The 12,992-nt window shown below is 40.8% G+C and overlaps 1 protein-coding gene across 1 annotated transcript in view; it reads right to left on the reverse strand.

The window, feature by feature from the left end:
* Positions 1-12,992, reverse strand: part of arid2 (AT rich interactive domain 2 (ARID, RFX-like)) — a 35,527-nt gene that overhangs the window by 7,746 nt on the left and 14,789 nt on the right. Inside the window, exons 5-14 of the mRNA XM_041977423.1 lie at positions 9,929-10,147; positions 9,704-9,771; positions 8,919-8,988; positions 7,343-7,593; positions 5,984-6,080; positions 5,675-5,884; positions 5,339-5,503; positions 3,944-4,022; positions 3,711-3,845; positions 3,364-3,569 (exon numbers count right to left, since the gene is read on the reverse strand). Coding sequence (XP_041833357.1) covers positions 3,364-3,569; positions 3,711-3,845; positions 3,944-4,022; positions 5,339-5,503; positions 5,675-5,884; positions 5,984-6,080; positions 7,343-7,593; positions 8,919-8,988; positions 9,704-9,771; positions 9,929-10,147 — 1,500 coding nt within the window. The remainder of the gene's footprint in view (positions 1-3,363; positions 3,570-3,710; positions 3,846-3,943; positions 4,023-5,338; positions 5,504-5,674; positions 5,885-5,983; positions 6,081-7,342; positions 7,594-8,918; positions 8,989-9,703; positions 9,772-9,928; positions 10,148-12,992) is intronic.

Raw genomic sequence — 12,992 nt, forward strand, 5'->3', positions numbered from 1 at the left:
AGTTTTTGGTTTGCAGTGTCAGATTGTGTTTGGTTTAAAGTTGAAAATATGCAACGCTCTTCAACTGTATTGATATAGCACATTAAAAACAAACAGCTCTGACAGCCAGAGATTCTGCTCATCAAAAAGCACAAAAAAACCCCCCCAAAAAACAAAATAAAGACACACAAAGACAAAAGGGAAGGCTAAGAGAAATTAGAAGGGTAATGTACATTAAAAGAAACTGATCACAAAATTGTCATGTTGCACTAAAAGCCAAAAAAAAAAAAAAATGTTTTTTAAGGTGTAATTTAAAAGTTTCCAGAGTGGGGGTCAGTTTGATATGGATGGGGCGCTAATACCATAGTTTGGGTAACAATACTGGAAAAGCTTGGTTCACTCTAGTTTCTTTTTTATTTGGATTTCTGAGACAACAGCTCTCCTCTTTGTTCACATAGCAACAGTGGAATTATACAAGAAAGTGCTGATGCTAACCTCACTCAAAGGACTTTTCATTTGTTTGCATGTAAATGTGTGGAAGAAGACGACTATATTAAGCAACGGAGACGTCAGGATGTGTAATGGCGTATGCTGCTACATAAAACAACACCCCAATAACACAACACAGAGCCAGTTGAGCCAATGTTGAACAATATTGTAAAAAAATTAATTTTTATGAGAAAAAAATAAAAAATTAAATTAAATAAAAAAATACAGGATTTTTGTATCTCCAGAACATCTCTGTTGAGTTGGACTTAGCTGCACCAACAGTCAACCAACATCAACTGTTAGGAAATTGTAATGAGACTGCCTGTCTGTGCCTTTTCATGTGGATGGAAATTTTCTTGTTAATGGTCTTTGATTTCTTTTTGAAACAGAAGGGAACATTTCCCTTTAGTTTTTAAATACATGCATGTTTGTGTACATAAAGTGGATAACTGGTGGCTAATAAGCGGGTCGACTCGCATCACGCAAGCTGGAAACAAGCTTCAAGCAGAAAGAATTAAGATGCTCAATTTTGATTACTTTTTTTTCTTTTTACGTGACTACACTAGAACGACATTGGGGAAAAAAAATTTATAGCAATTTTTCTTTCCAATTTTGCAATTAAGTTTGCAATTTAATCTTAAATTCTAGCTTCTGTTCAATGTTCATTCAGAAATATATCTTCTATATGAGATGGCTCATCACATGACATAAAAATATAAACTGCTCTATATTCTAACAAGGATGCAAAGTTGAGATACAAACGGCTTCACTTACCAACTACAAGATGTGACTTGTGGCCAAAACACTGAAGCATGAAGGCTACATTTCCTCTAGAACAGGTTTAAGGACTATGTCCATGTATTAAAAAACAAAAGGTCTGATGTCACTTGTCTTATCTGCACCACAGCATCTCATTTCTTTCTACATGATATCTATACTGCACACAGCAGAGTTTCAGCCCAATGCCACACACACAGACACCAACGCGCATGCACAGATGCACACACTCCAACTAGCAGAGAACGCATATTGAAGCAATGAGCCCAACAAAAAGCATCCTTGGCCTCCTCCTCCTTTTGATGAATGATCTTGTCTCCTCTGGGGGAGCTGGCAGTGGTGGTGGAGCTGCTGTGAAAATGCAACTTCACAGCCTAGTGTAGCCGTCACATGATGTTTAATTTAAACATGCAGCATTCCTGATCTTCACCGCGTCTTATTAAAGTATTCATTAGAGAATATGAGGGGAGACAATAACTCGCACTTTCTCCACAGTTTTGCACAAACACCTGGTTACTCTGTGGTTTCTGTGCTGCAGCTGCCTCTTCCCCCCTCCCGCTCACCAGCTGTGAGAGAGTGAATAATAAGCAAGTGTGGAAATGAAACAACGCAAATGCGATGTAATCATATGATGCTCAGATAGAGCGGAATCCCGGCCAGATGCATTTTTAAAATTTTAAAGAGAGGACCCTACTGTCACGAGAAAGATGACAAGAAATACGTCTGAAGCAAGTGGATTTTTAAAACTGTGGAAGCTGCAAGTTTGACGGCTGAATCAGGTGCATTGTAACACGTAAATTAATTGCACTCTTCACGTCTTAAATTGCGATTTCAATTTAAAAACAATTAATCATATAGCCCTTGATAGCTCATAATATAACTAATATAACTAATAGCTAACAAATAAACCAATAACCAATAAATGAACGACTTTTCTTCTTTGTTGTGTGTCACGTCTTCCTCTGGCGAGGAGTGGAACATGTTATTTAAAAGGTCTGAGTCGTTTGACCACTGCAGCATGAATGCAAACACAGTCTGGGAGAATGTTAAAGCCACTAAATGGGAGCTCTTCCTTTAACACAGTTAGATATTGTTTTTTAATTTCATAAGTTGACTCTTGCCTTTAAAAATGCTGCTGATTCTTTGCAATATTTTTTTCCTAACTGCATAACCGTTTCTTGTCAGGAGTGCAGCAGGTAGATGTTTGTCCTATGACTACAACAGCTTAGCTTGAAATTAATTTCCTCTGACAGAAAACACATGCAAAATATATGGAGCATATTTCACAATGTGGCCTAGATTTAAAATTTAGTCACATTCCCTTAAAAAAAAAAAAGGCTGCTAAGTGCATCTAAATGCTCACAGCCCAGAGCCCTGAACAACAGCATTTATTTCCATTTAATGGTAAGGATGTAATTTCAGTTAAATTACAATCATCATCCTCTTAATCAGCTCTCCTGGGTTGTATTTTGAGTCCGTTTTTCTGCTCATTCAGCCCAAGCTTTAATAACACCATGTTCACATAGCTCAGTCCTGAGCACTTCAGTAAAGCTGCTTCAACATTTTATACATCAGTGTGTGTTTCATTTGAAACAAAGAAAAAAGAAAAGGCAACCAACATACCCAGAATTCTTTCTGTTGCATAGACTGAAAATACACACTGATGCCAAAACATCTCCTGTGCTCTAATTTAGGACATGTGATGCAGCTTAGCCGCCATCCTTCCAATTTCACTAGTTAGCTCCTGCAAGTAGCTCCCTCTCCCTTTGATCATTTCCTCAGCATGTTCTTGCCTTTGTAATTAGTTCAGCCATTTTTGTCTCAGTGGTATCAACTCTGCTTTTTCTGCAATTCTGCAGACAATCTTCTACATATGATACAGAATCTGGTGTGCGTTGAGCTTTTCATCAACTGACATTTAGACTGTTTATCTTACAGACTGGATGCCTCTTGTGCCAAGGAAAAAAAAAACTCTGAAGGAAAGATCCGAGCATCAACATCCTTACCAGCTGTGCAAAAAAAAGGCTTTTTTTTTTTTTAAAGCATAGTTTTGCCCTTAATATTCCAATAATGATGCACACAGATAAAAGTAATGAACAGAAAAGCTGTCGGTTCTACCTGGAGGCGGAGCCTGAGGGTCTCCAGGTGCTTCATGTCGAGCTGCTGGAGGTGGAGGAGCTGCTGGGCTCTGCTGTTGCTGCTGGTAGTACAACTGGATGGGCAGAGGGATCGCCCGTCGCCTTAATCCAACCAGAAGGATCTGAACCTGACTGCTGACTTTGGCCTCATCTTGCCTTCGCATAGTATGGTTGGGGAACACCGTCCTGTGGTGGCAAGGAGGATAAAAGGAAAAAAACTGATCCCACATACCAATTCATAACTCATCTGTGCCGATGGTGATCTTGGTAAATATTTCCTGCACAAAAACTTTGACTGAGAAACAATAATTTAGAATCAGGACTGACCGCAGACATTTGAGAAAACCAGTAGAGTTCAAGATGTTGCTTCGTCCCATTTTGCTGCATGTGGCCAGGTACTCAGAATACATTTCTGATCGAGATACGGAGCCCTCTGAGTTCGTCTCAAAGTGTGCGTTTAGCCTGTTGGTAGCACCAAAGTGAAGACAGACAGGTTATAAACGCAGACAGATAGGAAGCTAACATGATATACAGACAATATGAAAATACCAAAATCTCACCACTGTAGCGTAAATTTCTCCCCATCAAGTTCAACAATACCAGGTGGTGGCTGAGTGGCTTGAACTGGCACCCTTGTTACTAAAAGAGACAAAAAGGGAACAAACAGAAACATTTAGACATTTGTGTCATTCATCCTAAAAAAAAAAAAAAAGTGAGTTAGTCCACTATCTAATCACTTCACACTGCTAGTGCTCCACTAGGTGTCAGCACACTCATAATTTTGCACGGGTAGTACACCTCCAAGGTTAGCAGGGTTTCACCTGCTGATTCACACACTTGAGCTATAAATGAGGTTCACATCTTTTGTCTTTGAACCATGTGTTTTAACACTGTTTTATTCTTGTGTCGTATCTCCAGGCATACATAGAAGCAGGGATTTCAAGCACCAGGCCTCGGCATTTCACATGAAGTGGCTCAGCTACAGGTGAACTGTCACTGAAAGTATGAATGAAAGCAACAGCAGGGAAAGAGAAGGTGAAAATGTGAGACACTTTGTTTGCCACAACAAGGTAGGAGATGTCGCTTGTATCCTCCTTTTACCCTCGCCTGCTCCACAGATTTATTAGTTCATCTCAATGAGGATCACTCAACAGTGTATTTTATCTGCGGCTCAAAGTTGCAGCGGAAAAGGTTGAGCCTCATCCAAACTTTTAATTTAAATAAAGCATAAATATATATTTTGGATTTGTCACATCACAGGAAAAATGTCATTAACCACCCACGTAGAGATGAAGACATAACACAAAATCAAGTAAGTTAAATTAGGTTTTAAATCACACGAAAATAAGGAGCACGCTGATCTGAACGAATGGTGGCATTAAAAACTTAGAAAAAGCATCGACAGCATTAAACAATCTGCCCATGACAATAACTGTTGTAATTCATAGAAAATATTGATAAACTGGAGGGCAAATTCAGTCAATTACAACAGAAACTGCAGGTGTCACCTCAGTTTTTTTTCCTCAGGTTGAAAAATTAAAAGAAAATATTGAGTTGTGTACAAATCTGGTTCCAGGTCAGTTTAAATAAACTTGTTTTGTTTCCTTTCAACGGTGAAGCTGTGCTGCGGTATTTTCAGTTCAAGAAGTTGGCAACTTTTCTAACTCACATGTACAGTCGGTTTTCACTCTGAAGGGAATCAATTTTCCCCCAAACAGTGCCTTGTGGCCATTCACATTATCTATAAGAGCTTCTTAATATAATTTGCATAAACTCCTTTCATCCTGATGCTTTTGATGGGTGAGGCCACAGCTGTAGCTCTACACGGTTTAGAAAAATATCCGAGCACCTTCAGGAATTGCTTTGCTCCATCTCAGAGCATAGCACCCTCAAATCAAACTTATTTTCCTGTTTATCTTGCAGAATGTCTGAAAGCTGATGAGACAAACACTCACCTGGTGCTGGAGCTCCCTGCATGGCTGCAGGAACCTGCTCTACCAGCTGTGGTCGAACCTCGGCCGCCTGGTCGGCGTTAGCCTGATGCTCGATCAACCGCACTGCTGTCAGGGCGTCGGGTCCGAACGTGTGAAGGTCTACTGAAACTAATCGCACCAATAGGTCTGAACCCAGAGCGAGGGAGACAGAAAACACACAAAGGTTATAATGACAAGCAACGCTGAAATACACAATTACATTTTAGCCATTTAGCAGGTAAGACTGAAAGGCTGATTAGTAAGATTTTACTCCAAACAAGTAAACCTTTATTTGCTTCTAATAACACGGATTAATACCTATGCTGTGATCGACGGAGGCAATCTTGCTGCAGGGAACATCTCCCAGCTGGGCCAGCAGGTATAGCACCTCCAACGAGGCCATAAGGAGCATGAGATCAGGCAGGGTGAGGAGCATCATTACCTCCCTGTACGACTCCTGGTCCACGTACTCACAGATAAGCACACCGTTGTCCTCTGCTTTGCTGAGGTTACCCAGGATCTCCATGGCTACAGGACGTACAGGCATAAACACAGATTCCACTTCGTTATTTTCTATGAAAATGTTAGGAAAGCAGCTGAGTCCCACTCAACAGCTAGAAAACCCACCTCTCATTTTGAGAAACCTGTCCCTGGACATCAAGCATTTGGTGATGGTGTGAAAGATCAGGTGTGTCGTCCGAAAGTCAACAGGATCCAGCTGGAGCTACAAGAAGTCACACAAGATTAATACAACTGCGCCATCATCCAGTAAACCACCTGTCAACAGTTGTTACATTTATCAGAAACAGAACTGAACCAAGGAAGTACAATACAAAATAAGAAGTGCTTGGCAGCAAACACTGAAATCAGCAAGTACGCTGGAACAAATCCATCTCTCAGCTGCCCCTTCAGGGAGCATCTCTTCCTGCTTTTTATCCCTGCAGCTTCTATGCACTTGGTTTGGCTGCACCAGTTCTACACCCGCTGCAGGTTCTAGTGATTAGAATTAAAGACAGTGGGATTTAAAGCTACAAGCACTTGACAACATGAATTCAGATTGGGAAACATGGATTTGCCTGCAGCATTGTCTCCAGTATGCTAAACAACAATTTCCCAAAACAGAGTAGAAACGATATCTAAGCACCTCCCATTTAATGTTTGTGTAAGCAACTTGAGAATAAAAGCCTAACAATTGTCCTTTTGGTCTGCATTGTGGAGCAGCTCTCTTTACAAGATTCCAAGCTTTTGTTTGGCATTTTATTGTTTATTTTAGCAATGAAGGATGAAATGCATAGAAATATTAGGAAACTCAATCTATGGCCAGATGTTTGTGTTTGAGGTCAACCGATTTTTTTGATCAAAAGCATCTCTTGTTAAAGCAGAGTCTTAATTTAATACGATGCTCACCTGTTATACATCCAATGCCACAAATAGTGACATCAGCCATGTTGAATGTATTGCCATGTTTATTTGCATCTTTTTATGTTGAATGGAGCATAGTAATATGTCTTAAACAACAATCATTCAATGAACGATGAATGAACAATCACCATTATAACCACCATAGCTGTAGGGTGGTCACTACTAAATTCTTCATATTTGGTTGAAGGTCTTTGTTGGACTCGAGTGTAAATATTCTAAAAAAAAAAAAAAAAAACTGACACCATCTGCCCTCATTTATTCAGGAGCCATGCACACAGCTACAGCTGGCTGTCTAAACCCACCACCAATCTGTCTCAAATTAACCTCACAAACATGTCATTTAAACATTAATCCATCAGACTGTGGGAGACTGAGCATAGCATGCAGGTAGTTAGCTAACAGTGCTGCCCCTTTAACAAAGCCTGTCAAGTCTATCATCACTTATTCCAAGTGTTGCGCATGTGCATTCTGACTGGTACTTTCCCTTAATATTATACTGAATCTTAACAGGAGTTTTGCTTCCGTCCATACCCAAAACACCTGCTTTCTAGGAACCAGACTCACCTCAGCAGCCACGTTGCCCAACGTGTCGAGTCCGAGCTGTCGGAGTGAAATGAGGTTACAGTGGGCACAGAGCAAAAGGAAGCGCAGGCACGTTCGGTTGGCCGCCAGCAGCTTGACGTTTGTCTCCTCGAAGGAAAGGTTTCGCAGGATAACGGCAATCTGCAGTACCCGCTGGGCCTCCATGTCGCTGATACCAGAGTTCCGTGGCGGGTGGAAGAGGCTCCGCCAGCGCTCCTCACACGACGTACCATCTGCAGAGAGAGGAGGAACCTTTTAAAGCTCCGTGCCAGATTAGACGGTAAAGACTCAACACTGCTCGGTCTGATCCTTACCAGATCTTATAAATACAACCTCAGATAAACTGAGCAAAAATGAAACATATTTAGGAACAAATAACTTAACGTCATACAGAAAATGATTGCTTTATCAGTCTCTCTCATTGTTGCAGACGTTTTAGCACACTCTTCTTTACAACCCTTTTCTGTTTGTTGGAAAGATGGCCTCACATTTGACATAATACTGAAGTATACAGAGGTGGTCATGCTTGACTCAATGACCAAAAGGCCCTTTGGCTCTAAAAACAACCCCGAATCCCCTTCCATCCCTGTGTTTAACAGCTGATGAGAGGTTCTTGTGATGATATGCCGCATTTGATTTTTACCTTACATTTTGGTCTCATCACGTTGCAGGTCATATTACCTGGTAGTCTTATGGTGTGATTGGATGGCATCTGCAAACCTAAACTGTGCTTTCATGTTCTTTTTAGAGTCAAGAGACTTTCTACTACAACACTTCTGAAAAAAAGGACCATTTATGCTCCCTAAAGTACGCAACAGTCTGTTTCCGGCGTTGTCTTGCGTTGCTGCCCTTCATACTTCCATGCGTTTTTACGTTGCCGTGGTTATAAAGTCAACTCATCCTTGGGCAGTGCCGAGTTCAGAGTTCACTTTCCCATTCTGACGTCAATTTCGGACATCAGTTGGTGGCGGTAATGCAGCACTATAAAGTTGCTACCACCCTTCACACACGCTGCCTTTCTTCAAAAGCTCCCACCATCGCTACAGTTGTCACTGTTGTCTTCATAGTCATGCTGTTCTTCTTCTTCACTGGTTTGTTCCTTTTGCAGGCTGTATGTGAGCTATACTGCTCAATATTCACCCTGAGGTTTCCAGTGGTATTGCTCAGTTTGCTGAGTCAAGCGATGGATCCACAAGGCTTTTGAAAACGCACCAGTTACATGCGGAAACGACATCGGACAGACGTTCACTACCAGGAAGATGGGAAACATTCAAGACAGTTGCCTGTGAATAATCTCTCTCAAAGTAGAATGGACCACAGAGTTATTTGGAATGGCTTTATGACTCTTCCCAAATTGAGGAGCAGCTATCAGGATCTTTCGGTTATGTCTTTTCCCCTTGACAGTTTGTTAACACACACCTGAATGCTCCAGACCACCAAACTGCCAAAACAGAACATACTTTTTCATATGATACCCACCTGTCCACGTCACAGCACCAATAAATGAACTGTAGGTGCTTATTTGGTTACTGAAGCTTTTAGCAGCAAATGTGTTTACCTTGTGTTAAGCTGCTCTTGTCCCAGATCAGCTCCCTGACTTCAGCATCCTCCACCACCTCTTTCCAGAACTATAGAGAAACAGAGGCTGTTAGCAGTGCAATGGAAATGTTCCTAACAGCAGCCAGATTAAGCTGAAGGATGTTTACAGCATCAAATTATCCAATGTGATTGGTTAAATCAGTGTGGCTACAAATAAAGTCATTGGAAAGATTACCATGAGGGCAAGGCTGCAATTGAGTAAATCATAACTGAAGGAGGATAAACACTTTATAAATACAGGTATTAGGTCTTGAAATCAAGCATATGAATAAATTCTTTAGAGATTAAACATCTTGCACTAAATCATTTGTGTGACCTGATCTGCAGGCCGACCTTCCTCTGGATAAAGTAGCTGAAAGCATTTCCACAACGTTTTATTGACTGACCATCACCGCTGAGCTGTATTGGCCATAATATTGTCCTTCTAAATTGAGTTATAATGAAAAATTTTCTGCATTACATATGTTCAGAATGCCACTCTTATGAAAGCACCAAAAAATTGACTGAGACTGAAGTGATTTGACCTCCACTCAATTTTAAGGATGCCTCAGAGAAAACTGCTCTGAGGCAAAGATTAACTGCTGTGTTTCTGCCAATTTTCCATCTTGGAAGAGCGACAGAGACGCTCAGTGGCTTCTCAGTAAAGGCAGTGTCCAATATCTGTATATAAAAGACCAAAGCTGGGGATATTTCTTGATTCTTCATTTAAAAGAACATATAAATATATATATTTATACACTTTACCCTGACAAAGTCCCGGGAGGTCTTCTCCTTCCAGTCAATCCCAAACACCCCAGAGAAGCTGCCTAGTGCTAGAGAAAAACAAGGGAGAGAGTTAGTAAGAGCTTCAGGATTTAGCTTATCATTACCTTTATCTTCTTCCCTTGGTCTCTAGCTCCACTTTAAATAAATAATAAAGCATAGGTGCTAAGAAAAGAGAAGTGTTCATGTCAAACACTGGGTACGTACAGTCATCAAAAACGCCGGCATGGGCCAGAAGCAATGTGACCAGTTTGGGGTCCTTGTCCAGCTGCATGGCATGCTTGCTCTCGTTGGAAAGCAGAGTGCAAACGTTAACAGCGAAGTCCACTTCATTGGGTAGGCCCGAAAGGAGAGACAGCACCAGTTTGTTGTAGTCACACGGCTGAATGAAATCCGTAGATAGTCCATAGCTTTGGCGGAGATAGTCTGAGGGGAAAAAGAAACAAAGTAGGCATCTTAATAGTGGCTGTAAAGAAAGGAAAATGCAACAGACCTGGTGTTCTGGGCAAATTGCAGTTTCAAAGTTTGTCTGATGAGCCGTCTTGTTGTCTAACTGAAGAACACAAACATTTACTGACTTTTAATTCTGTTTAATTGGTTCGGTTTCCATGAAAGGCTCTTTATAATTAAAAAGCTACCAATCTGAAATTCAAGCTGTGTGGGAAAATGGCCATGCCTTTGATGTAATGAGCAAGAAGATCTCAAAGATAGATGATCCAGCCAGCGAAAGTGGAATCGCTCTGTCGACACAGACATGAGATTCCTCCCTGTGCCGTTGCTCAATTTTCTGCAAATCAATCATTTTGTGTGCATAACTTGCCATTTTTTCCAGAGGGTGGGTATTTCAATTTGGTGCAGTCTCTGGTACTGTACACTGCTGCTTCTGGAGGCTAATCATTAGAGAGACAGGGGCCCCTGCTGAGTGAATTTGATTTCTACACTGAAAGGGTTTGCACAGGCAAATGTCATCTGGCTGAGCTTCTATTACAGCAGCCAAGGCTCCATTCATAGGCTGACTGTCTGCACTTGTCCTCCGGCACCTGCAGAGAGGTGCAGAGGAATGATATACAACATACTGTCTGACAGATGAAACCTTATGTGCAGGATAAATTCTTAGTTGTTGCAAAACTCTGAAACCGCAGTGATTTTCCTCAAGGTGGCTGCACTTGGGAATAATCGAGAGAAAAATACCATGTATGCATAATGTTGTACCTGTGTTATCCATTTGAGGTAGTGTAAGACCATCTATTAATGAAGAAAAGCTAACAAACTAAGCCATTACTACACCTCCTGCATACTGTAGTATTCATTTTAAATGCCCTCAGAATATAACTGGACAGAAACCCCCTGATCTTAACAGCCTTTTTACTGTAGATGAGCCACACGCAACAGCTTACCAGACTGATTGAAAGTGGTTTAGAAGGAAGAAATCTAAAGGTGCTAGTCTAGGATAATATAAATGTTCCAAATGGCACAGTTATTTCACCACAACAGGCCTTGTACTGCTAGTACATAGCGTGATCTGAATCTTTGAAGGTTTCATGAGAGGACAGATTAAGCAACAGAGGAATGAAACATTTGTATGTCATGTTTCATGTTCAGCTTCTTAGCAATCATGCTTTTCTGCTGCCTGTGCTCTGATAAATGCTCTGTAGTCAGTGTATAAAGCGATGCTGCATGAGTGGTTGGTGAGAATCGAGACTATGAAATTGTAAGCTGTGAAACCAGAGGCATGCAGACCTGCATCATCCTGAGAAACTCTTTTCATTTAAGATGTAATTGTAAATACTGACAAAGGCTGATTATTAGGTATGTCTCCATTCCACCACTACAAGCAAGCAATTACAGAGGCATCACAAGTTAATACAAACCATGCTGTACAAGCTGTACAGCTGTTTTGATGTCTTCTTTACTACCCAACCAACCAAGACTGCAATGTTACTGTGCACATTTTCCCCATATGGCTGTGTTTTGGAGTCAATTAGCTCAGGTAGCAGGGGGGCTTGTCTGTTACAGAAAAGAGCTTGGGACAAAAAAAAAAAAAAAAAAGGCTGCAGAGTCTAATCTGAGCCGAGGTGAAGGGGGGGAGAAAAAACACAAGTGTGTCCTTCTTCTCCTTATCAATAACTGCTGTCAGGACAGTCAATTATGTCCAGGAGCAGCCTGGCGATGGACACTACAACACTGTGTGGATAACGGAAAGCTGACGCTCACTGTTGTGTGAGTGAGCTCCAACCATGCAGACATAAAGGCTGGCCTTGGGCAAACTGTACTACATTCATTTAAAATATGATGTTACTCAGAGACTTCTTTGTTAACATGACAGCAGCTGCATGCTTGGCTTTAGGAAATTATTTGTCAGTACTTTGGAGTGTGGGAAACTTCTAAGAAAAAGAAAAAAAACATGGCACAGACAATAAATGCATTCTTGATAGCCTTGGTTTAAATAAGGTAGCAAAGGTTAGAAGTAAATCAGAGTTGGTGTGTACAAAAGCTAGTTCAATAACAGGCTGATGAAATGGACCAACAGTCTGTAGCTCAGACTTTCTTCTGTTACAATTCACTGATCTGATGAGTGCAGACAAGTCCGATCACGGGGAAGGCTCAATCCTGGGAGCAAACTGACAAGAATTCCACGTTTCTGATCCCAGATAGCTGTGAGAGGACACCCATCTTCTTCACTGGTTTCGAACAGTGAATGTAGATTTCACGTAAGTACAGTGTGAACACATTACAACACCAGCAATTATATACTGTAGCAAAGAAAAAAAGATTGTGGAGACTTGCAGCTGCCTGATTATTTCTGTGATTTTTATTTTACAGAAGAATATATCCAGCTGAGCACCTGACAGTGTTATGCATCATGCTGGCAAATCCAAGAAGCTTCTAATAGTGGTGTACAGTGAGAAAAATTAGGAAAAAACAGTCTGCATGAAAGCAGGCTGCTAACATAAAAACTACTTATGGAATATTTTACTAAAAATAATGAATCTACAGAAGAATTAAGTTATGTAGCATTGCAAATATGCAGCTATGGCTGTTGCACTTGGGTTTTTATAATGGACTGGGTGGATGCAAATAAAAAATGTTAGCCTTTCTCAATTCTAATATCCAAAGTTCTACACCAATGCAACAATGGATAGTTTACATCCTACACAAAACTTTAGTAGACAACGGTTAATTGGCAACTTTTCAGCTTCAGCAAACAGTCTCGCAATTACACAGTCATGTTTAGCTGCTGTAAAACACCAGATTTTATTCAATATTATGC

The sequence above is a fragment of the Melanotaenia boesemani genome, chromosome 23, assembly GCF_017639745.1.
Source record: "Melanotaenia boesemani isolate fMelBoe1 chromosome 23, fMelBoe1.pri, whole genome shotgun sequence".
In the NCBI taxonomy this organism is placed as follows: Eukaryota; Metazoa; Chordata; class Actinopteri; order Atheriniformes; family Melanotaeniidae; genus Melanotaenia; species Melanotaenia boesemani.